The 24678-nt window shown below is 38.3% G+C and overlaps 1 protein-coding gene across 2 annotated transcripts; it reads right to left on the reverse strand.

Annotated features, from left to right (window-relative positions):
* Positions 1-639: 639 nt before the first annotated feature.
* On the reverse strand, positions 640-23661 carry IFRD1 (interferon related developmental regulator 1). 2 transcript variants are annotated; one of them, XM_046020596.1, is made up of 12 exons: positions 23072-23661; positions 18043-18147; positions 17812-17896; positions 17001-17125; positions 15289-15446; positions 12602-12652; positions 12316-12494; positions 12119-12227; positions 8913-9047; positions 4430-4558; positions 3902-3997; positions 640-1382 (listed from the first exon to the last, which is right to left on the reverse strand). In XM_046020596.1, the coding sequence occupies exons 1-12, from the start codon at positions 23160-23162 to the stop codon at positions 1293-1295; spliced, it is 1353 nt and encodes a 450-aa protein (XP_045876552.1). In that variant the 5' UTR covers positions 23163-23661; the 3' UTR covers positions 640-1292. The 2 variants fall into 2 exon arrangements, with proteins under 2 accessions (XP_045876552.1, XP_045876553.1); XM_046020597.1 differs by lacking the exon at positions 23072-23661 and adding an exon at positions 22344-22751.
* Positions 23662-24678: the final 1017 nt, after the last annotated feature.

The raw sequence follows: 24678 nt of genomic DNA on the forward strand, positions 1-24678 counted from the left end.
AAAATAAATAAAATGAAAAAAAAAGGAAAAAAAAAAGAAAAAAGAAAAAGCCACAACAGTGTAAAAAAAAAAAATTCATTATTTAAAAATATGTATACATACAGGAAATTGAAAATTTAGGGGGGAAATACTTGCAACCTCTTTTCCACAATTCTCACCTACTTGGAAGCACAAGGAGGTGACAGCATGCAAACTCAATTTCTGGATTCCAAGGCGGTCTTCCTCTGCACCGCACACTCACAGCAGCCAAGAGCACCCCCACAGGCTAGCCGAATGCAGCCGAGGAGCCCCATCAGACCACCCAGAGATGTGGAAAATGCAAGAGAGGAAGAACGCTAGTTTGGAACGTACCTTCACTGATTTTGGTTCTTCTCTACACTGTACAAGCTTCGCCACCACTCCTGCCTATTACTGTTCTCTGCACTAATACCAAAGAAATCAGTAAATTAAAATCCCAGTGATATGCTACAATATTATTCTAATTTTCCCAATGACATGGCTACATTTTTTTCATTTGTTTTCATGTTGTCTAAATATACAGAGTAAGTTTTCTTCTCTTTTCCCTAGTAGCTTGGTCATTTTGAACTCTACTTCAGACCCAGAAATGTTTCTTCTATTAGAAAAGAAGCACTTTTTATGTGAAAAGATCTTTATTTCAAAATACAAGAATATAGCACACAAAATGTGTTAGTACCCTCAGAAGTCAAGGTTAGCAGCCTTTCTGGCATATGCTCATTGTTCATGAACTCCCAATAGCTGGAATGAATAACCTTTAAGTACATCTGTAAGGTCTATTCTATAAGGTTTAATTCTCTATGTTGATCCCAGTGACAAAATTAAATTAGGTTCCATTTAAAAATTAAAACATAGCAGCTTTTCCAGAAGAACTAGCTCCCAAAACTGTATCCAGAACTCACCTGTTTAACATCTTAACTTAAATACCTTGTATATTTACAATATTATAATCAATATTTTTGGACAACCACAGTATAGGAAATTTAACCTTGGGTAATAATTTTCCTCATTATGAAATCAAATGAAGTATCATATTTTTGCTCCCTCATAAACAGAAAATGACCAAACATTACACTTTATTTATGTTTATGTTTACAGAGAATGTTCAATAATCAGAACTCACCATTTGTAATACTGTACATTAAATTGTAATATAACCCCTGCTACAAAAGCTATCTGTGCTGGCCCTAGATAAAAACTATCCCTACTTTAAATACATTAGGAATTACCAAAGGGGAAAAAAATATTTAGAAAGTGGTCTTTCAAGTGCTGAAAAACTAGAAGAATTCTCCAACATCTGCTCTCTTATCTCGACATTTGCTTCGAGCTTTCGTTCGAGCTTTGAAGGCTGCAGAGTTATACAGGTGCTGAAATGAAGGAAAGGAAAACACATGCGGATCACTAAAATTTAAGATACTCTGATAAAGCATGAATTAAAAAATCGCAAAGCAAAGAAATGAGCTAACTCAACCTTATCAATTTTAAAAGTTTGTAAAGCACACACAAAGAACAAGGGGGAAAATTGACACATAACAGATGATAGATATTCTGTATTAAGAAAAAGTATTATCCAAGTATGTAAAATGCCAAAATTCCAACAAAAAGTTTTTAAAAAATGCATCAACATTTAATCTGACCAAAGAAAAAAATAATTCATTAACTAAAGTGAACAAAATCCCAAAATATCCAATTAATTAAAATAGCAAGGAAAAAAAATTAGGCTCCATCTTAACGCCAATTAAACTAGCAAATGCTTTAAATCCTAAAACTCAATGTTGTCAAATATGTAATAGCTATGTGCCTTCATTCCTTACTAGAAATAATTAAAAATGACAGAGTAACTTCAGAAGGTAATTTGGCAGTACATCAAAAAAGTCAGAATTCACTCTGTATTCCCATGTACAGATTTCTTCTGAGAAAAAAATTCAAAAGAGAAATATATGTAAAGATGCTAATATTAAAATACTCATCAATTATATGACCATAAAAATGATTAACTATAGAGAGTTTATAAAAACATAATTAAAGGGTGCCTGGGTGGCTCAGTGGGTTAAAGCCTCTGCCTTCGGCTCAGGTCATGATCTCAGGGTCCTGGGATCGAGCCCCGCACCAGGTTCTCTGCTCAGCAGGGAGCCTGCTTCCCTCTCTCTCTGCCTGCCTCTCTGCCTACTTGTGATCTCTCTCTCTGTCAAACAAATAAATAAAATCTTTAAAAAAACAAAAACAAAAACAAAACAAAACATAATTAAACACTTCAGGGGCAGCTGGGTGGCAGAATTGGTTAAGCTCCAACTCTTGGTTTCAGCTCAGGTCGTGATCTCAGGGTGGTGGGACTGAGCCCCACATTGGGTTCTACGCTGAGCAGGGAATCTGCTTGAGATTTTCTGCTCTGCCCCTTCCCCAAATTGCACACTTATGCACTCTCCCTCCCCAAATAAAATCTTAAAAAAGCATATTTATATAAGAAATATATATATAAACATATATATACACAAATATATATATATGATTAAGCACTTCAGACCCACTAGTATAGCTATAATTTAAAACAAAACAAAAACAAAAAAGCTAGAATAACAAGTGTTGATAAGGATTCAGAAGCTGAAATTCTCATACACTGCTGGTAGGAATGCAAAATGGTTCAGGACCTACAGAAAATGGTTTGGCAGTTCCCTAAAAAATTAAACATATAACTACCATATGACCCAGCAACTCCATTCCTATATCTAAAAGAATTAAGAACAGATGCTCTAATGAAAACTTATATACAAATGTTCATGGCAGCATTATTCACAATGGCCAAAAGTGTAAACAAGCTAAATGTCCATCAATGGATGACTGGATAATCAATAATACTCCACACAATGGAGTATTATTCAGCCCAAAAAGGACTGAAGTACTGGTATGTGCTAGAACATGGATGACCCTTGGCAACATAATGCTGAATGAAAAAAAACACACAACAGGTCACATGTTATTTGAGTCTATTTATATAAAATATCCAGAATAGGTAAATGCAGAGACAGAAAGCACACAAGTGGTTGCCAGTAGCTGTGGGGGGAGGGGAGAGGGGAGAATGGGAAGTGAATGCTTAAAGGTATAAGCTTCCTTCTGAGGAGATGAAAATATCTTGAAACTAGACAGATAGCTATACAACATGGTGACTGTACTAAATGCCCTGAATTGTACGATTGAAAACAGTTTGTTACGTGAATTTCACCTCAGTAAAAACGTAAGAATAATTATAATTTAGGGGCGCCTGAGTGGCTCAGTGGGTTAAAGCCTCTGCCTTCGGCTCAGGTCATAATCCCAGGGTCCTGGGATCCAGCCCGGGCGTCGGACTCTCTGCTCAGCAGGGAGCCTGCTTCCTCCTCTCTCTCTGCCTGCCTCTCTGCCTACTTGTGATCTCTGTCTGTCAAATAAATAAATAAAATCTTAAAAAACAACAACAACAACAACAAAAATAATTATAATTTAAGGATTTTTGAAAGGTTAAGTGAAATTATAAGTAATGTCACAAACTCTCTAAGCCTGTTTCCTTAACTTGCAAATAAATCTGGTACTTATTAAGTAGGTTTAGTTATCTGATACAAAAGAAGCACTATGTAATATTTATTCTTTAATAGAAGTTAACAGAATAAAGGAAAACAAAAAAGGAAAATTTCTATATTAATGGGATTAAGGATAAAATTAGTCAATACAACCCCTCCGTACTCTAACTGCAATGAAGTTTCTACAATTTTAATACAGCTGTTGTGTCTGAAACAGCACGAGGCACTCAAGGCCCACAGACTCCACTCAACACCTGTCACCTGGTAGAATCGAAGCATCAGCTCTGCTTCTCTTCAATGCATTTGGTTCTGATGAGAACAAAAACAAAACCTACCCTTTCAAAACGAGAGATCTTCATCGTTTTAAGTGTTGCGGCATCAAGCATCACCGGGGGTCCAAGTTCAAATACATTACGAAGGAATTCATTTGACTTTAGTAAAACAGAAAGGTAATAAAGCTTATTATTAAACATCAGCTCTTTTTTACTACATAAAGTGAAATGATTAACAGAAGTAATGTGAAGCTTATAAATAAGAACATAGGTCACTTATTTTCTGTTTCTCTTTGTAAGACTAAATTGTTTCAAATGCCTTGACTCCAGTAAAGTTATGAGAAGAGCAACAGCGCTCTACCGAATTTATAGACGTTCCACCGGATTTATACAATACAAACAGAAGAGTTACATACTTACTGAATTCTACTTTAAAATATAAATGTAAAATTAATTAATAAAATGCAGTTTTGTATCATGCTGAATGCATTCTGCATATCCCGCTAACTTCAAAAGCCCATTCAGTGAACTACATTCAAAACTGCTCCCTAATTTAAAAGCAAACACACAGAAAAGATGTCACTCACTCACCTGCAAATGATACTGCATCCCTGATCCAAGAACTTCCTTAAAGGTATCATAGGTATGTTTTTTGACCCAGCAATCAATATACATTCGTTCAGGGCCAAATTTAACAGTTTCTGCTGGAAAATCCCGTTCCTAGACAACAGAAGAACCAAAATTTTAAGAGGAATTAAAAGGACTTAAAGAGATCCTACATAAATACAATTTCTAAATAGACACATTTACGTGCTGAGGTAAGAAAACAATATGGTTTAAACTGATACTGCCATCCCTGAGAGATGAATAGACTAGAAATTACTATCCTAATAAGGGTGTAGAACTTAACCTAGTTGTCATAGACTTGGCACAACTGAGTTCAGATAAATCTTACTGGCAAACCACATTGTTGTGAATGTCTTTAAATTTCAGTAGCACTCAAGAAAGCTCAGGAAACAAACTGAAGGTTGCTGGAGTTGGCGGACTGGGAAGGATGGGGTGGCTGGGTGATGGACAGTGGGGAGGGTATGTGCTGTTGGTGAGTGCTGTGAATTGTGTAAGACTGATGAATCACAGACCTGTACCCCTGAAACAAATAATGCATCATATGTTAATTTAAAAGAAAAAAATTTGAAAGAAAGAAAACAGTTATCTCTACCGGTCTACAAATGGGGGGTGATGTGAGGAGGGAAGACGAGGAGGTATCAAAGATAAGATGCCCCCACACGCCAGTGGTGAAACTGAGGGGAAGCAGGGTCAAGAGAACACAAACAGAGTTAACAGACCAACCAAAAAGAAGAGGACTAGCAACTAGGGGGTTCCAAGGGTTTAAGACCAGGCTTATTAAGAAAATGAGAGTGGGTGCGCCTGGGTGGCTCGGTTGGTAAGCATCTGCCTTCGGCTCAGGTTATGAATCCAGGGCCCCAGGATGGAGCCCCACATCGGTCTCCCTCTGTCTGCCTCTGCCCCTACTTGTGCTCTCTCTCAAATAAATAAAATCTTAAAAAAAAAAAAAAAGAAAGAAAGAGAAAATGAGAGGGAATAGGTGAGTTTAAGACTTCAGAGATGGAATAATTTTGCCAGAAGACAATTTTATAAAGTATAACCCTGAGAGAGAATCAAGTGAATGGAAATATAGGAAATGGAAGTAAAGATCACTAGAACAAATACAGGATAGGGTTTTCCAAATGCACAGAGGAGTCACACAGACTAGGGGCAAAACTTGGGAGGAAAAACACTGGCCACTCCATTGTTTGATGAATCACGACTATGAAAGAGCAACCAGGAAGAGAACAGTGGGTCACCGGAGACAGGATAAAGAAAAAGACGGAACTTGATCACTCCAATTGTCTTCCCCACACCTACGTAGCCCCCTTCTTTCCCAGCAGACACAGCATATGACATGGAAGAATAGAATGCAAACTCCAGACTTACACAAGTATGCTCATTGGCTTGTCATTTTGCCAAGTAATTTAACCCCTTTGGGTCTGTTCCCTTGCTTGTCAAGTGGGGCTTTCCTCCCTCTACCAGTTATTACAAGTGTAAGACAAAGACTGTGTGTGAAGCACATACAGTAGCTGATCTATTACAACAGCTCAAAAAACCCACGAGGGTTCTACTATTTCAGCCTTCCTTATTTCAGAAAACACTGAGAATCAGGAAAGAACTCCCTCTAAACTCAACTGCATCCTTACCTACTCCTCTCCTAAATCTCTCCAGTTCAAGGCAAATCATACTGTTTACATCATTCTCTTAACCTTTCATTTATATTGTAAAATGCTCCCTTCTCCATGGCTTTCTTCTCCCATAAAATGCATCCAGCATCTTAAACAAGACACAGTAACACACCCTCCCACAGTTCAGTGGTCAACCCTCTTCCCCTTCCAATTACAGCCATGTTTTTAAAAAGAACAGTCAAGATACCCCATCTCCACTTCTTCACTTCCCATTCTCATTTCAATCCATCCCCATCAAGCTTCCTGCCATCATTCTACTGAAGCTGCACTTGTAAAGGTCACCCACCAATGACCTGACAAATCCAATGGACACTCTGACTCTCTCTCACTTGCCCATCTGCAGTACTTGGCCCTACTGAAAGATAGCACAGTGCAGTGAGTTCAAATTCCAGCTTTCCTACTTACAGTTCTTTATGCCTTTAGTAAACTCCTTTTTCCTTAAAAAGTTAATTCTGTTGCTTAAGAGTTATAAAGGAATTAAAATAAGAAAACTGTATGTCAAGGTGCCTAACCTATTAAATGCTTGCTAACTTGAGAAATACATGGTCTTAAAAGAATGACTCCTGAATGAAAAGAAATGACAGGCAGCAATAACTATGCCTAAAATGGAGAATTCTCATCCAGGAAGCAGGGTCCTTCAGAGAAAACTGGCTTCCAGTAAAAGCGAAGAAACAGTAACACTCAACAAGGCTGGAAGGCCAGACCTTTCTTTAGGAGGTACAATGAAGCAGAGCTGGAGCACAGCGAAGACAGTCAAAGGGCAGGGGAGGAAGAGAAATCCTGAGATGGAGAGGAGAGGGTGTCTGGGAGGGTGAGCACCACAGGTCAGAATTATGAGGCGAAGAAAGGGCTTTTACTTTTTGTACTGCTGGGCAAGAGCGGCGGGCACACAAAAGACCTGTTAAGGCTGCTTAAAGATTTTACTTATTTATTTGAGAGAGAGAGTGCGCACGAGCAGGTTGAGGGGTAGTGGGAGAAGCAGGCTTCCTGCCAAGCGAAGAGACTGATGTGGGGCTCAATCCAAGAACCCTGGGATCCTGACCTGAGCCGAAGGCAGATGCTTTACTGACTGACCCACCCAGGTGAGTAGTTTGCAGTCATTCAAGAAAATGGCGCAATTTGAGGATACCACCACACTAAAATTTTAAGATCAAAAGGATCAATTGTTAATATAGATGTCTGCTCAAGTTCGGGAATTTTACTCTGTGTTTTAGATTATAAAAACCAGAGTAAATATAAACTACTACTCTAATTAGAGTTAGCATTAACCAAAATGTTCAGGTACCAGAAGACCTCTATACTTATACCCTAGGTTTTACTTAGATTAAAATGAAGAAAGTAGTTCTTAAGTAGTCTATGTATGAGAATCATTGGAACATTTCAAAACTGGACCTGAATGGGGTCTTAGCTTCTTTACTCTTTTTAATTCCCATTCTAAGTTTTCATATACACGTCAGGTTGATGACCCTTTGGTGACATACTAATTCTTAAATGAACTGTCCTATCAGATAGCAAGTATCTGAGATATTTATTTTTTTTTAAAAGATTTTATTTATTTATTTGTCAGAGAGAGAGATCACAAGTAGGCAGAGAGGCAGGCAGAGGCAGAGGGAGAAGCAGGCTCCCTGCTGAGCAAGGAGCCCGATATGGGACTCGATCCCAGGACACTGGGATCATGACCTGAGCCGAAGGCAGCCGCTTAACCAACTGAGCCATCCAGGCGTCCCTCTGAGATATTTATTTTTATATCCAAGAAATATTTCTTATCTAGCTAAGAAAAAGAAAAATAAAAAACAAAAAACAAAACACACACTTTGGTATTCTCCACAGTAAAACTGTTCTTATCCTGCAGTTCCTTTTAACCATGCATTCTATTCAAATCCCTGAAAGTTTCTAAATCAATTTATTTGCCAGGTAGATTAAAACAGGTTAGAAGACTATAGAAGATACTCAAGCATCAGATGATTTTTAAACCCTTATTTAAAGGCTGGATTTCATCGCTTCTCAGCCTTTTGGCTAAGATCAAGTGTAAAGGCTGGATTTCGTTATTTCAGTTTTTAGCACTCAGGTTTCCCAAAGGTCTTTGTTTAAAGTACTGAAGGGTAGGCAATAATTTACCATTCACAAAAAATACCATACTAAATATCTATGTGCTAAGCACCTTTGCTTAAATGGTGGCAAGTACAACAAAGTGAAACACACTTTTATAACTATAAAATTGTCATATTTTTTCACCTAAAAAAAAAAGTACCTTTATGCATCAGAACTAAATTTTCCTTTGTTTTAAAAAAAAAAAAAAAAAAAGTTGTCTTTATGTATGTAGTTAAAAACCTGGCTTAAAAAGAGAAAACTGTTTTGCCCAAAACTGAAATTCAATCAAAAAATGACCCAATTGTCCAGTTTAGCCTAAAACAATCTCATCTCAAAACAAGTAGCACATGCCTGGCTGGTTCAGTTGGTGGAGCATACAACTCTTGATCTTGGGGTCATGAGTTCAAGCCCCATGGTGGGTGCGTCGAATCTACTTTAAAAAAGAAAAAAAAAAAAAGGTAGGAAGGAGGGGCACCTGGATGGCTCAGTGGTTAAGCTCAGGTCATGATCCCCGGATCCTGGGATCAAGCCCCGAATCTGGCTCCCTGTTCAGTGAGGGGCCTGCATCTCCCTCTCCCACTCCCCCTCCATGTGTTCCCTCTCTCGCTGTGTCTCTGCCAAATAAATAAAATCTTTATAAATAAATAAGTAAATAAAAGTAGCCATTATAGCATTAAGAGACCTACCTCCACTGCCCTCAGGATGTCTCTGAACACTGACCGCTGCTTTCTCTTGTCCACTTTGGCACGGTGCTTGTTTCCATCTGTAGCCAAAGCCCTAAGCATCTGGGTCAAAGAGTCCATGTCTTCGTAAAAGAAGTCCTGGTCAGGAAAAACAATTTTGTTTAGTTCATTACTGGGTCCTCCCCCCAACCTCTCCTAGTACTAAAAGAGAACACTCTACTTTGGAAAATACCCAGCAGAGGTAAAAACACCACCACAAATCTCCCAGCTCTTTAGAGATCTTGGCGCACAGGAACACACCAATGCATTTATAATATCATGCAGAAGTTTTAATCCAGAAATGCTGACTACAAGATGATATACTACCACTAAACAATTAACATTCCCCCTCCAAGTATATCCAGATACATTCAACAAATATTTAGTGCGCTCCTACCATATTCAAGACATTCCTAGGATTCCAAAGTAGTTCAGTGAAACTGAGATACCACAAATACCAACACAGCTTCTATCCTTTGGCTCTTCAGTCCCCAAAGCACACAATCCCAGAATTCCAAATATTCTTATTCCAAAAGTACAAGCTATCAGTAATGCCTAAAGCACCTAACTTCTAATATACTGGCCATATTTCAAAAAAGCAATACAGCATTTAAATCTGGTGCACAACTTAAGTAATTAAATTACTCAAGCTAAGAAGATATTTTAATCCCTTCTGAAGGGAAGCCACAAAATGTATTACTATTTGCTATTACCTTGATATGACTCCCCTCCAACAAAAAATTATCCAGCCCAGTAATATATCAACAGTACAGAGATTGAGAAATCCCACTATAATTGACCTCTGCCATCAGTAAAACTCAATCTACTTTACAGTCTGGGTCAATGAGTTCAATACAGTATTAACTTGGAAAAATTAAATACTAAATATTATAGGGAAACATCTCCATAACATGTTTGGGCATTAAAAAGAAAGTAAATTTAAGACATAAAAATAGTCCATAAATAGCTTCCAAAAGCCAATTTACTAGACTTTAGGGTAACTCTACAGTAAAACTATACACCCAGGACAAATGGGCTCTTGGAGATATAAATAAACACCTCAACTCCTATCAGTAATAAAAAGAAAGCAGCATAATCATTATCACAGAAGGGTATGTGTGTGTGTGTGTGTTGTGTCTATCTATCTGCCTAGTTCTTGCAGCACTTCCCATGTCAGGTTAGGTGGGGACAAAAAAGGAAGAACTAGGGAAGATCTGTCTATCTTATGTTTTGGTATAGTTTCCTGAGTCAGCACATTATGTGGCTCCCAAGACCTGTAACTCTGCCCAGTAAATAGTCTTTGTCTTATTATAGGTTATCCCAGAGAGCCCCTAAAAGGCCACTTCCAAAAGATCACCACCAGGAGGGGGACGTAATCCTCACTTTAATGAACAGTTACAGTAATAGCTACCACTTACACTGTATCTATGTTCTCAACAACCCCATGAGGTAGTTACTACTTTATTTATTCTCCATTGTAAAGATACTGATACCAAGACATAGAGAAGTCGCCCAAGATTATCCAACTAGTAAGGGTGGAAAAGAGATTTGAACCTGGGAGTGTGGTGCAGAGTACACTCTTACCCATTTGGTTGTAGAGCGAACATGCATAATAAACCACAGAGAGCTCTCACAAACAATTCCTAATTCTTCATGTCAACTTATAATTATGTTAGCAAAAAGCTCTGAATATTTCAATGCCATGAATTTGCTTCCAAAACCCTAATTTAAATCAGCCTGTGTATTCATCAACATATGGTTTGATTTTTTGAACACTCCTTAACTACCCTCACCACAGCCACACCCTCAACTCCTTTCAAAAAGCTTACTTAACAAAAACAGCAAGCAAAACACTAGGTTCTGTTTTGTAACCCAGGTCACTTCTGTCCTTAAACAAAGTTACCCAAACTTGTTCAATTTTATCTGAGTTCTCCTAGCTCTCTCATATGATTTATTATACCGAGAGAATGTAAGCTACGTGGGCAACAATAAAAGTGTATTTACAAAATTTTTTAAAAATTCAACATGTATAACTTGAACTGCCTTATTACTTTACTTTTAAGATACACTTTAAAGGAAAAAGAAAAAGAAATTACCATTTCTGGCCTATAGAAGAACAGAAGATTAAAAAAGTGGGACATCTGGCTTCTATGCCTTGAGGTTAAGGAGGCATTAACTAGCTCAATAAAATTAAACTGATTGCTAAACTTGAGCCCAATTTCTCACATAAGTAGATTCATTCGCTACTCAAAGCATTAATAACTTCTTTTCATTCCCACCCTGCTATCCTTCAAAAAAAAAAAGGGAGAGGCTGGGGTAAGTCTAAAAAAGACACTTCCCAGATATTTTTAAACATAGGACTAGAATGGAAATTATTCATTGTTAAATAACAAATTTAATTCCTGAAAAGGTTTCATTCCAGAAATATAGTCTTTGTTCTTATATTAAAAAGCAGCTAATAAGTAAGCCAAGGTTCACAAGAGAGGATACAAACCAGGGTGACCAAATGTCCCAGTTAGCTTGAGAGGAAAGGTTTCCTGGAACACGGAACTTTCAGTGCTAAGGCCAACAGAACCAGGCGAACGGGTAAAGTTGGTCAGCTATCACAAACTCAAATACTTTTGAGAGCCAAACTGAGGTAATAAACATCCATGGACGGACAGTCGGTAGGGAACTGCAAAGCACATAAAGCCCAGTCTAAAGGGTGATGTTTGCTTTCAGCTTTGGCTTAGAGAAGTTAAACAACAGTGACTAAACTCATTTGATCTCAAACCTATGTCGACTAAGTATTTCATCCATTTGTCTGATATTTATTATAAAGCACTCATGCCTGAATCACCTTAATATGCCCTGTGTCTGAGACATCCAAGCAGAGCCACACAGATTGTAGTAGACAACTCTTTCCACGAGTAACAGTGTCCCTAAACTTGAGTTCTACAGAGAGCAAGAGTTTAGTGTAATAACTACACTTAAATGTTGCTCTACCAATCCCTACCGGTTTACACTCTTAAAATTTTTATATCACCACTGCCAAGAAGCAGGGCAATCAGTCACTTGATTCTCAAGCTGGCCATATTCCAAAGTTATCATCCAATTTTTAATTATGAATATAATGGTAGAATAATGGTCCTTGAGACACAATCTTTTCCCTCTGTTCATCAGACACTTACACTCTCCATCCCTCTGGCCAATTCAAACATAAGTGCCAATGATTCACCAGCAGCTATTCTCATGTTGACATCATCAGAAGAGAGGAGGCTTGGGAGTTTATGGAAATGCCTAAAAAACAGTTAGTCATTACTGTGTGAACATAACCAATCATATCATAAATGTTGTTTTTATAAAATATGAAACTAAGAGTACATACATCTCAAGCTTTTTCTTCACTTCACTGATTGGGCATATAGTCAATAACAATGTCCATGCGAGAAGAGCGCTGATATGAAGCACTGTATTAGGGGTGCTGCAAATAACATTAGTGTCTTTGTCTTTGAGATAGGACTTGGTGAAGATACTTTCCAAACATTCCAGAGTTGAATACAGCTCCTAATGCATCAGAACATGAAGTAAGGTAACCACTTTAAATTTGAAATGTGCAAGTATATTAATTAATTAAATTTGAAAGGTCCAAGAGTCAAGGGTGTTCTACTTACAGTAATGTCATCTGTAGCAATAAAACAGCAAACACCAAAGCAAGTTGCACACTAAAAAGAAAAAAAATGGAATTAATGTTGGTAATTTTCTTATTATTTCCATATTTTCCTGCTTTTATAATTCAGTGTGAAAATTTTCTCAACTATATGATGACACTGGTTCCAAGCATAGAATAAAAAGAGAGAAGGGTGCCTGGGTGGCTTGTGGGTTAAGTGTCTGCCGGGGTCCTGGCATAGAGAGTCTGCTTCTGCCTCTCCTTCTGCACAGCCCCCTCTCTGCTCATACTCTCCCTTGCTCTCATTAAATAAAAATCTTTTCCAAAAAAAGAATATGAAGAGATAAAGAATACAGGATCAAGAGTTAACAGAAGTGGGTTTTAGCCCAAGCTCTACTACCAAACCAACAATGCGACTTTAGGAAAGTTATTCAATTTCTCCCAGGTCTTCCTTCTTTAATCCAGCAGATCCTTTTTAAACTTCCAACGCCAACTCAAAGACAGAGATGAAGTTTGCACATTGGAGATAAAGAAGCCTACTCTGTTAAAAAACCTTTAAACATATTAAGTTTGTTATAAGCTTTCAAGCATTTAAAACCATTTATAGTCATTCATCTCTTTTTATAAAGACTCTACTATGAAAATTTCTGAAAGAAATCAGTTTCCAAGAAATAGCAGAAATCTAAAATTTAATTAACTATCCTCAAACTTGCCACCTAAAAAGGGGTCTCATTCATTCAAATTTCACTTTTTTCTGCCTATGTTGAAAACCAGTCAGGAATCCTATAATTCCCTTTTGTTAGGGGAAAAAGAGGTTAAACAAATGATGACACTACAGGACTACCATGGTTTAAGTTACCTAATAAAATGGAGCTCAGAATACAGAATTTATATACAATCTGCTTGCAACATAAAGGGGAACCATTAGTTTTCAGAACACTGCTCTAAACAAATAAATCATATGAAAACAACTTATAATTTGTAAGATTTCTGTATTCTCCATTTCCCTTTTCGCCACATTTTCACTAAAATCCTCTCGTATTGTTCTAAGTGCCACTAAAGCATGAAGTCTTTAGGTCACCATTCACACAGCCAAGTTCCTGGTATCATGAGGACATTTGTGGATTAATCTGCTCGGTGTCACTATTTTATTTTCATTATTTCATCCTGGTAAAACTGGATATTGCTAAAATTAAAAAGTCGTCGAGGCATTATTCTCGAAAACAGAAACTTTCAATCTGTAATCCCTCATCCTAAACAAGCAGCAGAGGCAGAGCCACATCTTTCCTTTTGATGCCTCTAAGAGAGAAAAGATAGCTTAAAAACTGGAACTGCCTTCATTCCTTCTGCTAATATGAGGATTGTTAAGTACTTTTTTAAATTCACAGCGAGCATCAAACGTATTATTTAAAAAATGACAACAAACACACATGCAAGGAAAATTAAGGGTTCACTACAAGTATCCACACAACAGTGTTTTCTGTCATACATTTCAAAAATACCGCTATAGTCCTGCATGATTTAGAAGTTTCATGAAAACCCAAAAAAGGGGGATAAAAATGTGAACAGCAAAAGCTTAATTAGCTATTTTGGGATTATGAACTGCTAGAGGGCAAGGGATTCCTATGAAGTCACTAAAATTCTACTTTTTTGCCTCTGGGGGAACAGCTTAACTATTCCCAGCCTCCATATAGTTGGTAAACCAAGGAAGCAGTCACTAAAGTAATGCATTCTGGCCTGAGCACCTGTCTTTTTTCTTTCCCCACCTTGCCACCATAGCTGCCATAAGGAGGACCTAAAGGTAGGACACAGAGGTGTGGATGGACACCCAGGGACTCTGCCAACTTACACAGTGATAAGTAAGAAATAAATTTTTATTAAGCCCTTAAGATTTCAGGGTTTATCTGACAGAAGGATCAATGTCATCTAAATGTAATACTAAATAGTAATATAAAGAGAAAGCTAATGTGAAAAGTCACTATTAAAACTATTAGAAAGTCTCAAAGTTGAACTGGTTTCTTGTTAAAAAAAAAAAAAATAGCTTAACATTCAAATCTACTAAGATTAAATTCTTAAGATCCATTATGATTCAAATCCACTTTCCAAACCCAGAAAGATGTTCGTGAGCACTCCAAAAACAAACAAAACCCACAATCTAAAGTGAACTGTCATGAGTAACGAGTATCAAATAATTAGAGAATGAAACATGGTCTTTCAAACCTCATGACATGACTAGATGAGTATCTCACAAGTTACAGATTCCTACGAAATAAAGCATTCAGCTTTTTCATAAGGACTTCTAGGCCACAACAGCCAAGGTTTTTTAAAAATACCTATTACATTTCTTAGAATAAAAAATGACCACCCAATAAGCACTTTCTATATCATTTAAGTTACAACAAAAATTATTCTTCAATCATCCTGAAGAACTCAAGATAGTATTTCCTATCAGCTTAAGACCTTTGATTTTGAAGATGTCAAGATTTGTTCTATCTGGGATATTCTATGGTAACTCAGAAAATTTAAGAAAACAATTGTCCTATTAAGTCTGCTCAAAGTAAAAGATAAATACAAATAAAATGTTAATTAAAAACCTATTATTTTAAAAAATGTAAACTTCCTAGACCATTCATCAGAGTATCTGGATGTCATGCCTGGACGACTTATTAATTTAAAAAATCATATACTTACAGTTTGCCTAGCCTGGATACTAGCTGTTCCATCACAAATTATTTTCTTTAAGACTGGTCCAAGAGTTTTTAAAACCTCTTCACTTTCAATTCCAGGGCCCAACTGAACACAAAGAACAGATGCTAATGCTGCAGCCGCACGCTGCTCATCACTCTTACCTAGGAAAAAAGCAAAGGTACAACCATGAAAATTTGTTTTGAGAGAACTTATTAAGACAGCAACTTCCCAAATTTGTACAATTCACCAAAATATTATTTACCATTTATAAAACCCCATAATATGTTACATGAGCTGCAAACCTAGTGACCCCAAACTCTGGAAACCAACCTCACCCTACAACCACCACTTATTAGCCAAATAAATGACTTACAACTCTTATTCTCAAAACATGTTTCTTCAGCAGTGAAATGGAGATTAACATCTGTCTTAAGGGAGCACTATAACAATTCAGCAAAATAACATGTTTCAAGCTGACCTGACCTTCCAGATCTTTCATGTACTCATAGAACAATGCTCAGATAGACTCTGAATTAGTTTCTCAACCATTTCAGATGTATGCAGCCCATGAAGTACACTAAACCTTCAAGGTTTCTCCTTCCCCAATTTTTTTTTAAACAAGTAAGGCATTAAAAATAAAGGATTCTTGGGGCGCCTCGGTGGCTCTGCTCAATAAGCATCCAATCCTTGATTTCATTTCAGCTCATGATCTCGGGGTCTGAGATCCAGCCCTACACCCAGCTCCACACTCAGAGGGGAGTCTGCTTGCCCCTCCCCATTCTGCTTATAAATGCATGCTCTCTCTCTCTCAAAAAAAGTTGGCTCTGCTATCAACTATACCACTAAGAAGTTATATAACCTTAGACAAATCTCACATTTCCTAGGCCTTTATTCTGCACAATGAGAGAGATGGAATGGTTGAAAGGTTTGCAAATATCCATTCTACTGCAAAGCTTTCACCTGAGGTAAAATGAGAAAAACAAGGAGATAAAGGTAACAAGCTCATTCAATTTAAAAAGAGATGTGTGCTTCCCACATTTTTGGTGCTAGAAATATTTTGTTAATAAAGACCTAATGATAGAAGGTCATTATTCTCACAATGTTCTTACTTGACAAAATAATTAAGCTGGCAGCCCCAGATCCTTGTAATTTTAGTGGTTCCTAAAACTGAAGTCTGGTAATATTAGACTTAATCTTCAAGGTCTCTCTTCATTCTTAAAAGTTCTATGATTATAATATGACTTCCAGAATCTCCATTATAAAGTTCTAGAATTCAAACATTTCAAGGGATATCCTGAAAATGATGTCATCCACAGGTATGACTGAGGTTTTTAGTAAGTGCAAGGGAAAATTAGCTATGTAATTATAATACTTTTTAAATTAGGAAAATGAAGTAGGATGGCTTTTTTAATAACTTTTGTTAAAATCTGACACAAGCTTTCAAGATTTTCTTATACATGAAAATGGCAATCACCTGTTCCAATATAAACATGGATGACAATCCATCACAATCCTAGTTTCAAGCTGTTTTTATATAAACAAAAACAAAGCTTCTAACAAGTCTCATTCTGGATTGAATAAGCATAGTGTATTCCCTGACAACTGTAAAGTTAAGAGTGAACCAATCTTCCATTTCCATTAATAAATATTACTGCAAAGAAGGTGGCAAATTCCTTTTTAGTTCTGTGCCTCTGACTCAAAAATAAGTATATTACCTTTTTTCAGGCAGCGTTCAATGCTGTCAGTCAAAGTCATTCTTCTTTCCAGAATAAATTCATAAAGCATTTTTGAAGCCAGTGCATTTTTAATACCTTCAAGAGCTGCCTGCCTTGTCTTTGCACTATTTAAAACAAATCAGAAGATCAATTTGGAGTGTACCATAGGTGAACGATGACTTATAAAAACTACACTATTTCCCTCTCCATTTCTCTTTATACATTTGTAGATTCTTTCTTTCTATAGAATTGTCATCAAACTCTAACCATTTTTCAGTGTGATAAGGTGAATCCACAATTCACCTCATTACACAGAAGACATATTCTCCCGTATTACATATTTAAGCAAACTCACAATTTTTTGATACTAAAAAGTCTAGACTTCACATTTGCATCTTTAGGGCTTTTTACTTCTGTTTGTTTTAAGTCAGCTCTAGAACTACTATGAAATAAGAAAATTTAGCTTTGCTATTTTTCATATCTGCAATAAAATTAGTGGGCAAGAGGCTTAAAGCAAAGTTTAGCTGTTCTTCCCAGCTGAAGAGTAACTTTTAGTCCAACAAACCCATTTCAATTGCAATCAAATACAGTTATATGCTATTATGCTAGAATAATGACTAAACTGAGACAATCTAAATTCTAGTGGCATGTTCCTATCTACGTTAAAAGTCCAAAGGAACAAGAAACATTTAAAGATCCAAGGTAAACAGATCAGGCTTTAGAAAAATATACTGTTAAATCACAGAACTGCATATAATATACATAGTGGCTGATCAGAATCACACAGAACGAAGTTTCCAGTATCTCCTACCTTTTATCCAGGGTCAAATCAATGAATCCTTTCAATTTGTACTCTAAGTCTTCTTGAGTTCCTTCCTCATCAAGGACTTCTGGTCCTAAGGAATAATATAAACTAACCATTGTTAATTTAAGTAGGAAAAAAGCAGATATGAAACAGTGAAGTGTGCCTTAGCTATAAGAATTCTTCTACCTAAAACATCTTTTTGTGTAAAGTCGCAAATTTAAATTTAAAAACTCATACCATCTTCAGCAAAACTGGAAGGATCGCTGTAACCACTGCAATGGCTCATTGTTTCAATCGATGCATCCTCATCACTAAAAGGCTGAACATTCCGATGCTGGCCACCTAGTAGGTAAAAGAGGGTGGAAGTAGATGACTGTGCTGCCATATGCTCAAAAATTTCACTTGGGAATTTTTAAATCTACTTAGGAGAAATTCGGTAATAAAAACCCAACCTTATTTAAAAGGGATGATTATGCTACAAATAAACATATTTAAATATTCTAAAATAAGTCAATTCACCTGTTTTTCACACTACTGTTTTACAATATACATCAACTTCAGAAATGTATCAAACACTGGTATTATGGTTGAAAAAGTATTTCTAAAACATGACTTCGTTGAAGATAATAAAAATATATCCAGAAATAGAGTATGAAATAATAGGTCATAAGAATATTTTTCAAGGCGAATAACTGAGATTAGTAAACATAAACATGGTAAATGGATTAATTTTTAAGTTACATACCATGTGTGAAGAAATAAGACATTAAGAGATGGTAGTTTTAAATATAACTTGAATTAAGCAGGGGGAGAGTGGGGACACCTGGGAGGTTCAGTCAATTAAACATCCGGCTCAGGTCATGATCTTAGGATCACGAGATCAAGCCCCACGTGGGGCTCTGGATGCTGGGGTCAGCACAGTCTGCAGTCCTCTTGAGACTCTCTCTCCCTCTGCCCCTCACCCTGCACATATACACACAAACACACACACGCAGTCTCTCTCTCTCAAACAAATAAATAAATTAAATCTTTATATTTAAAAAGGTGGGGGGGGGACGCCTGGGTGGCTCAGTTGGTTAGGCAGTTGCCTTCGGCTCAGGTCATGATCCCAGTCTCCTGGGATCAAGTCCTATATGGGGATCCCTGCATGGCAGGGAACCTGCTTCTCCCTCTGCTTCTGCCTGCCACTCTGCCTGCCTGTGTGCTCTCTCTGTGACAAATAAATAAAAATAAAATCTTAAAAAATATAAAAATAAAAATAAAAAATAAATAAAAAGGTGGGGGAAGGAATAAAATAGAAATTGTGGGGTTTTTTTTCCCCATTTTATTTATTTTTTTCAGCATAACAGTATTCATTGTTTTTGCACAACACCCATGTGGTTTTTGATATAGTAGAAAATCCTGTTAGATGATTCACTTTTAAAAGAAAGGTTAACATATCCAACAGTTTAAAAACATCAGGGCTGTTACTAAAAAATAGAATCTTTTTTTTTTTACACATTTTTTTTATTTTTAAAAAATAAAATCTTTTTTTTAAAAGATTTTATATTTTGAGTAATCTCTACACTCAACTTGGAGCTTGAGTTGACAACTCCAAGATAAAGAATCTTATGCTCCACCAACTGAGCCACCCAAGCACCCCAAAATAAAATCTTTTTTTTGTAACTAGAATCTTTCCTCAAATTAACTTAAAAAATAAATCCAGGGTGCCTGGGTGGCTCAGTGGGTTAAGCCTCTGCCTTCGGCTCAGGTCCTGTTCTCAGGGTCCTGGAGTCGAGCCCTGCATCGGACTCTGCTCAGATGCTTACCCCTCTCTCTCTCTGCCTGCCTCTCTGCCTACTTGTGATCTGTCTGCCAAATAAATAAGTAAAATCTTAAAAAATAATAATAATAAATAAATTTAGTTATATTTTGTTTTGCAGGGATTTAATAAAAGTACTGCTCTGTCATGAATTACATTGAGCACTGAGTTACAGTACGTCCTAAAATCTGCCCCAAAAGTGACTTTGAGTCACCTGATTCACCTTTGAGTCCAAGTTTCCTTATCAGTAAAATCAAAGATTGTACCAAATATCACCAGGTGCCTATGTTCAAAAAATTCATGCCACTTATTCCCTTAAAAAGAGGTGGTTTGTTTATTTTGTTTGTCTGTTTGTTTTCCCAATCCTCTATGTTTAAGCTTCCTAAGTTTAGTATTTGGGAGGTATTTTTTAATAGTTTTTTTTTTAAATCAAAATACAATCTGGCTAATTTTTAAATCAACACAAGATGGCAAGCAGCCTTCAAATTTGCTTGCTATTCCAAAGGAATAACTTTGCTAAAAAAGGTAGGACAGCATAAAGAGTAAGCTATGAAGCCAGCCTATCATATTAATCAGAGTGCTTAGGCCAGGAAAAAACAAATAAACCAAGACCTATGACATCATACTCTATTTCTGGATCTACCTTCATTGTCTTCCATGATTTGAAGTCATGGGAATAGTTAAGAGTCATCTGATTTCTACTAATACACATTCACAAGTCAATTCCTATTTTTTACTCTTTATATTCAATCTACTTCTAAACTGCCAAGAAGAGTATTCTTAAACACCTCTTACTCAACTCCTTCCCCTAAGTCTCATTTTCCAAGACTCCAGGAAAGAGAAGTTAAACAAACAACAACAAATCAAGAAAAAGAACCTCGTATGAATGCCTGATATCTAGATCAAATTCACCCACTGTGTGATCCCAAGTAATATCAATTAGGTGGCACTCTAGACATAAAGTCCTTACATCTTTGGGGGTTTACTAACAAGGTTTTATTTTTTCATTAAAAAAAAAATGCTCTCTTTAAATTAAGTGCAATGAAAAATAAGCACACTTGTCAATTTTATCAGCTTTCTAAAACCTTCCACTAACTTAAGAGAGAAAGAATTTAAATGGAAAATCAATTAAAGTGATAGGAAACTTGGTTGTTTTTATTGTACATGTTAAGATCTCATTTGAATCCCATCTCCACTAGATGTCATTTAAAAATACCAATAAAGTAAATGGCTTTTAAGTAAGTGCAAGTTTGTGACAACGTTCCATCTCTTCTACTCAGTTATTATTTGTTCCTTTATTTAAAAAGTAATACATCCACCTGGAACCAAATTAACATTTTAAAAAAGTAAATCCCACTGCATAACCCACTTACCAGAGGTAAGCACAGATAACAAGTACTAGTGTAAATTTCCAAAAATATTCAAAGCCTGTACAGTTTTATACACTCAATGAAGAATTCTTTTCCATTCGTTTGAATATGCTAAAATTCAGTGTTTAAATTTACCTTTTCTACTGAAAATAGATTAAAAAAAAAAAAAGCAACAGCAATAAGACTGATGAGAAATGAGGAAAGAGGAGAGGTGAAGTTTGAAAAACAATCCCCCAGCACCACCTGTGGTTATCCGTTAGCCCTAGGAAGAAAGGAAATTTCAGAGTTTCTGAGGGGATAAAGATTTGTTTGTGATTTGAGGAGGCCCTGAGTAATATCCGTTACAACTTTTTAAAATGACTGCTTGCTGTTTCACCATCATTTGTTCCAACAAAAGGTAAAACTTAAAGAAGAATAAAATGAATAAGGACCTCCCAGACAATTCAAATTGACTTTAGAGGAGGAAGGGCTAAAATACAGAAAAGAACAGAGGTACCCCTATTCACACTGAGCAATCAGATGCTACAACAAACTAATTTTGTATTTTACATCTTGATCAAGAATGAATTTCATGAGTATCGAGAGCAACAATCAAAATAAAGAGCAACATGAGGAAAGGGGGGGAAAACTGCAACTATAATAATTCATTTCTATTGTCAATTATTAAATGTTTACTACAGAACATAAGTTTTCATGCTGCTATAAATCCTACAGGAAATCGTTTTAAATGCCAGTTTCCTATTATCTTTAACAAGAAAACCGGACTATTCATTAACGAACAGAGGCATATCATTACGAGGGTCGGATTAGCAATTGTGTTGACAAATACATAATGGTTAGTACTAGTTCTGATGGGCTAAAGTCTGAGAATTCCAATGTTAAACTTCAAAATTTCGACAAAAAAATTACTAAATGAGATGATTTCACCCAGTTAACTTAATACTCGATGTAAGTTTAGTGGTGTCTCATAAGACTTTCTTTTTTTTTTTTTTAAGATTTTATTTATTTATTTGACAGAGATCACAAGTAGGGAGAGAGGCAGGCAGAGAGAGAGAGAGAGAGGAGGAAGCAGGCTCCCTGCCAAGCAGAGAGCCCGATGCGGGGCTCGATCCCAGGACTCTGGGATCATGGCCTGAGCTGAAGGCAGAGGCTTTAACCCACTGAGCCACCCAGGCGCTCCACATAAGACTTTAAGTTCTTTTCCCCCAACCCTATAGTTAGTAGTAGAGAATCATGAGTTCATTTAAGTACCTACCCATCCAGGAAAAGCTTCAACTTTGCAATAAGAACACAAAAAAATCTAAACTTTTGGCCAATTGCAACCTGAGTTCCCCACCACCTCGCCTCAGGGGACAGACAGAACCTACAGAACGCAGCACAAAGGAGAACGAGGTTTCTGCCCCCTCGGGAGAAGGTCACTGGACCATGCCCCAAGCGGGGGCGCGGGGTTTCTGCAGGTGCCAGTTTGTAACAGAAATAGACCCTAGGCTCGGACAGTGGCCCTGAGCCTCCACGCCTCCGCCCAGCCAGGTGGACACGCGCGATGCCCAAGGCTGCAACGGGGTGGGATGCCACACCGGCGACTCTGCGTCACCCGGGGCGCACAGCGCAAGGGCCGGGCTTCGTGACGCAAGAGCCGGGCCAAACACGCCGGACCTTTGGCATTCCCCAGAACTCCACGTTGGAGTCGGTAGGTCAAAGGCAACCACTGACAGCAAGACGCAAATCCTATCTCGGCCCCACCCTCCGACAGGGTGAGCTCTGAGGAGCAAGCACCAGCTTCTGAGAAGAGTTCCTCTCCCGCCCAACAATCCGTCACCCCGGACCCGGATCCACTCTCAGGCCCTAGAACCTATTCGCGCCGCCCCTCCTCGCCTCCAAGGCCGGTGCCTAAGAGTTCGGTCCGCAAGCTAGATCCAAATCGCGCGAGGTACTGCCCCCACGGCACGCTGGGAATTGTAGTTCGTCAGTCAAGCAAAGAGCCCGGCCGACACATATGTCCAGAGAGATGAACTACAAATCCCACGGCGCCCGAGGTTGAGACTCGCAAGCCCGGCCGGCAACTGGGATGTCGGCGGCGGGGATACCCGCTTACCTGCTGTCGCCGCCGTCGCTGCAGCTGCCCCTGTGCCGCTGCCACCACTGCCACCGCGGTGGGGAGTGTTCCGCTTCTTATTCTTCGGCATCGTGGGACGCCCGGTGCCGCCTAAACTCGGAGCTTAGCGAGGATCAGCCGATGGAGCTGCACTTTTTACTCGTGCGTCTGTGCGGCGGGCGGCTAAGAGGCGAGTCTTCAGCTAACAACAGAGGCGAGAAGCGGCGGGGGTACGAGCGGGCGGTGGCAGCAGCAGAAATCCCCGTGAAGAGCTGTGATCGGAAACGATACATGTTTCTCTCTAGCGCGGGAGCTAAGGCGGGGCGGGCTGGGCCACGACGCCTTAAGTAGCAAGACCGTCGCCTGTCGTCACCATCTGTGGGCGGGACTCGAACTCTCACTAGCCAATCCCTGTAGATCTCCCCACCAGAGTCCTACCTCCGGCGACCGATGGATGCTGACTACCAATCCCATGTCGCAAATCTTCCAGCGGCGTCCACGGATCAACGCCTCACTGCCGCACTGAACTCTGGGAAATGTAGTAAATCTTCTGCGGGGCGTTCTCCTGTCTCCGCCCAACGCGCTTTTCCGCGCTCTATTCTCCCTACTCGTGTCCCCTCCCCTGCTTCTCAGCGGCCCCGCCTCGGAATAAACTGAGTTGTTCCCGGGCGATGAGCAATGAAGCGAGTATGCCTGATGACGACGGCCAGCTTCCAACTGGGAGCTACGCAATCAGCTTAGCTCATCTTTATCTCGCGGGCCGCGTTCTTCTGTTTAACCTCTCCCCTGCTTCCGTGCAGCTTCCGCTCAGGCACAGCCATAGCCCTCCTCGGGAACACCTCCAAGATTTTAGTTGTTGAATTAGTTTAGTGATCACCACTACCTATAATTGAGGGGCTGTGTGCCCCCTACCTCCAAAAAAGGCGTGCTTTAATTAGTTGTGTAGTTCGTCTATTCTACTATAGAAAGATCTGGTAATTCAGTGTCACAGGAGTCACATTTCTATACAAAAATGAGTCCTTGACAATTCTGCCAGTTAGAAGGTCAATCTGGGATAAGAATTGGTTTCTGAGAATTTAACAGCTGGTAAAACAAACATAAACTATAAATACCAATATCGCAGTGTTTTTTATTTTCCAAGGCCCTCTTAGGTATGTCTTCCCTGTTACATTTGTTATGTATTTGGGACCTGTCATTAGGTTCATGTATTTATGCCCAAACTCAACTGACTCACCCCAGCGTAGGTGGCTCATCCTTCACTCCACCTCTCTCCTGGGCTCCTTCTCTTATTTTCTGCTGCTTGTAGCACATTTCCGCCTGAATGTGCCACCAGCACCTCAATCCAATATCACTAAAACAAGAACTGTTTCCCTCTTCCTGTGCCCTTTGTGTGTTCACAGTAATACTATCCTCCATATGTCCAAATTCAAAAACTCAACTTCATGTGTGCTCCCCAAAACAATCAGTTTTCTGATAAAACTCTAAATTCATGTAGTATTCTCCAGTCACACATGGCCTCAGTTCAAACCTGGGCACCTAAAGGGATCTTCCAGTCATTTCACCAAGGTTTCACACATGATAATGCTGTCAGGTTTTTTTAATGATCC

The sequence above is a fragment of the Meles meles genome, chromosome 10, assembly GCF_922984935.1.
Source record: "Meles meles chromosome 10, mMelMel3.1 paternal haplotype, whole genome shotgun sequence".
NCBI classification, from domain to species: domain Eukaryota; kingdom Metazoa; phylum Chordata; class Mammalia; order Carnivora; family Mustelidae; genus Meles; species Meles meles.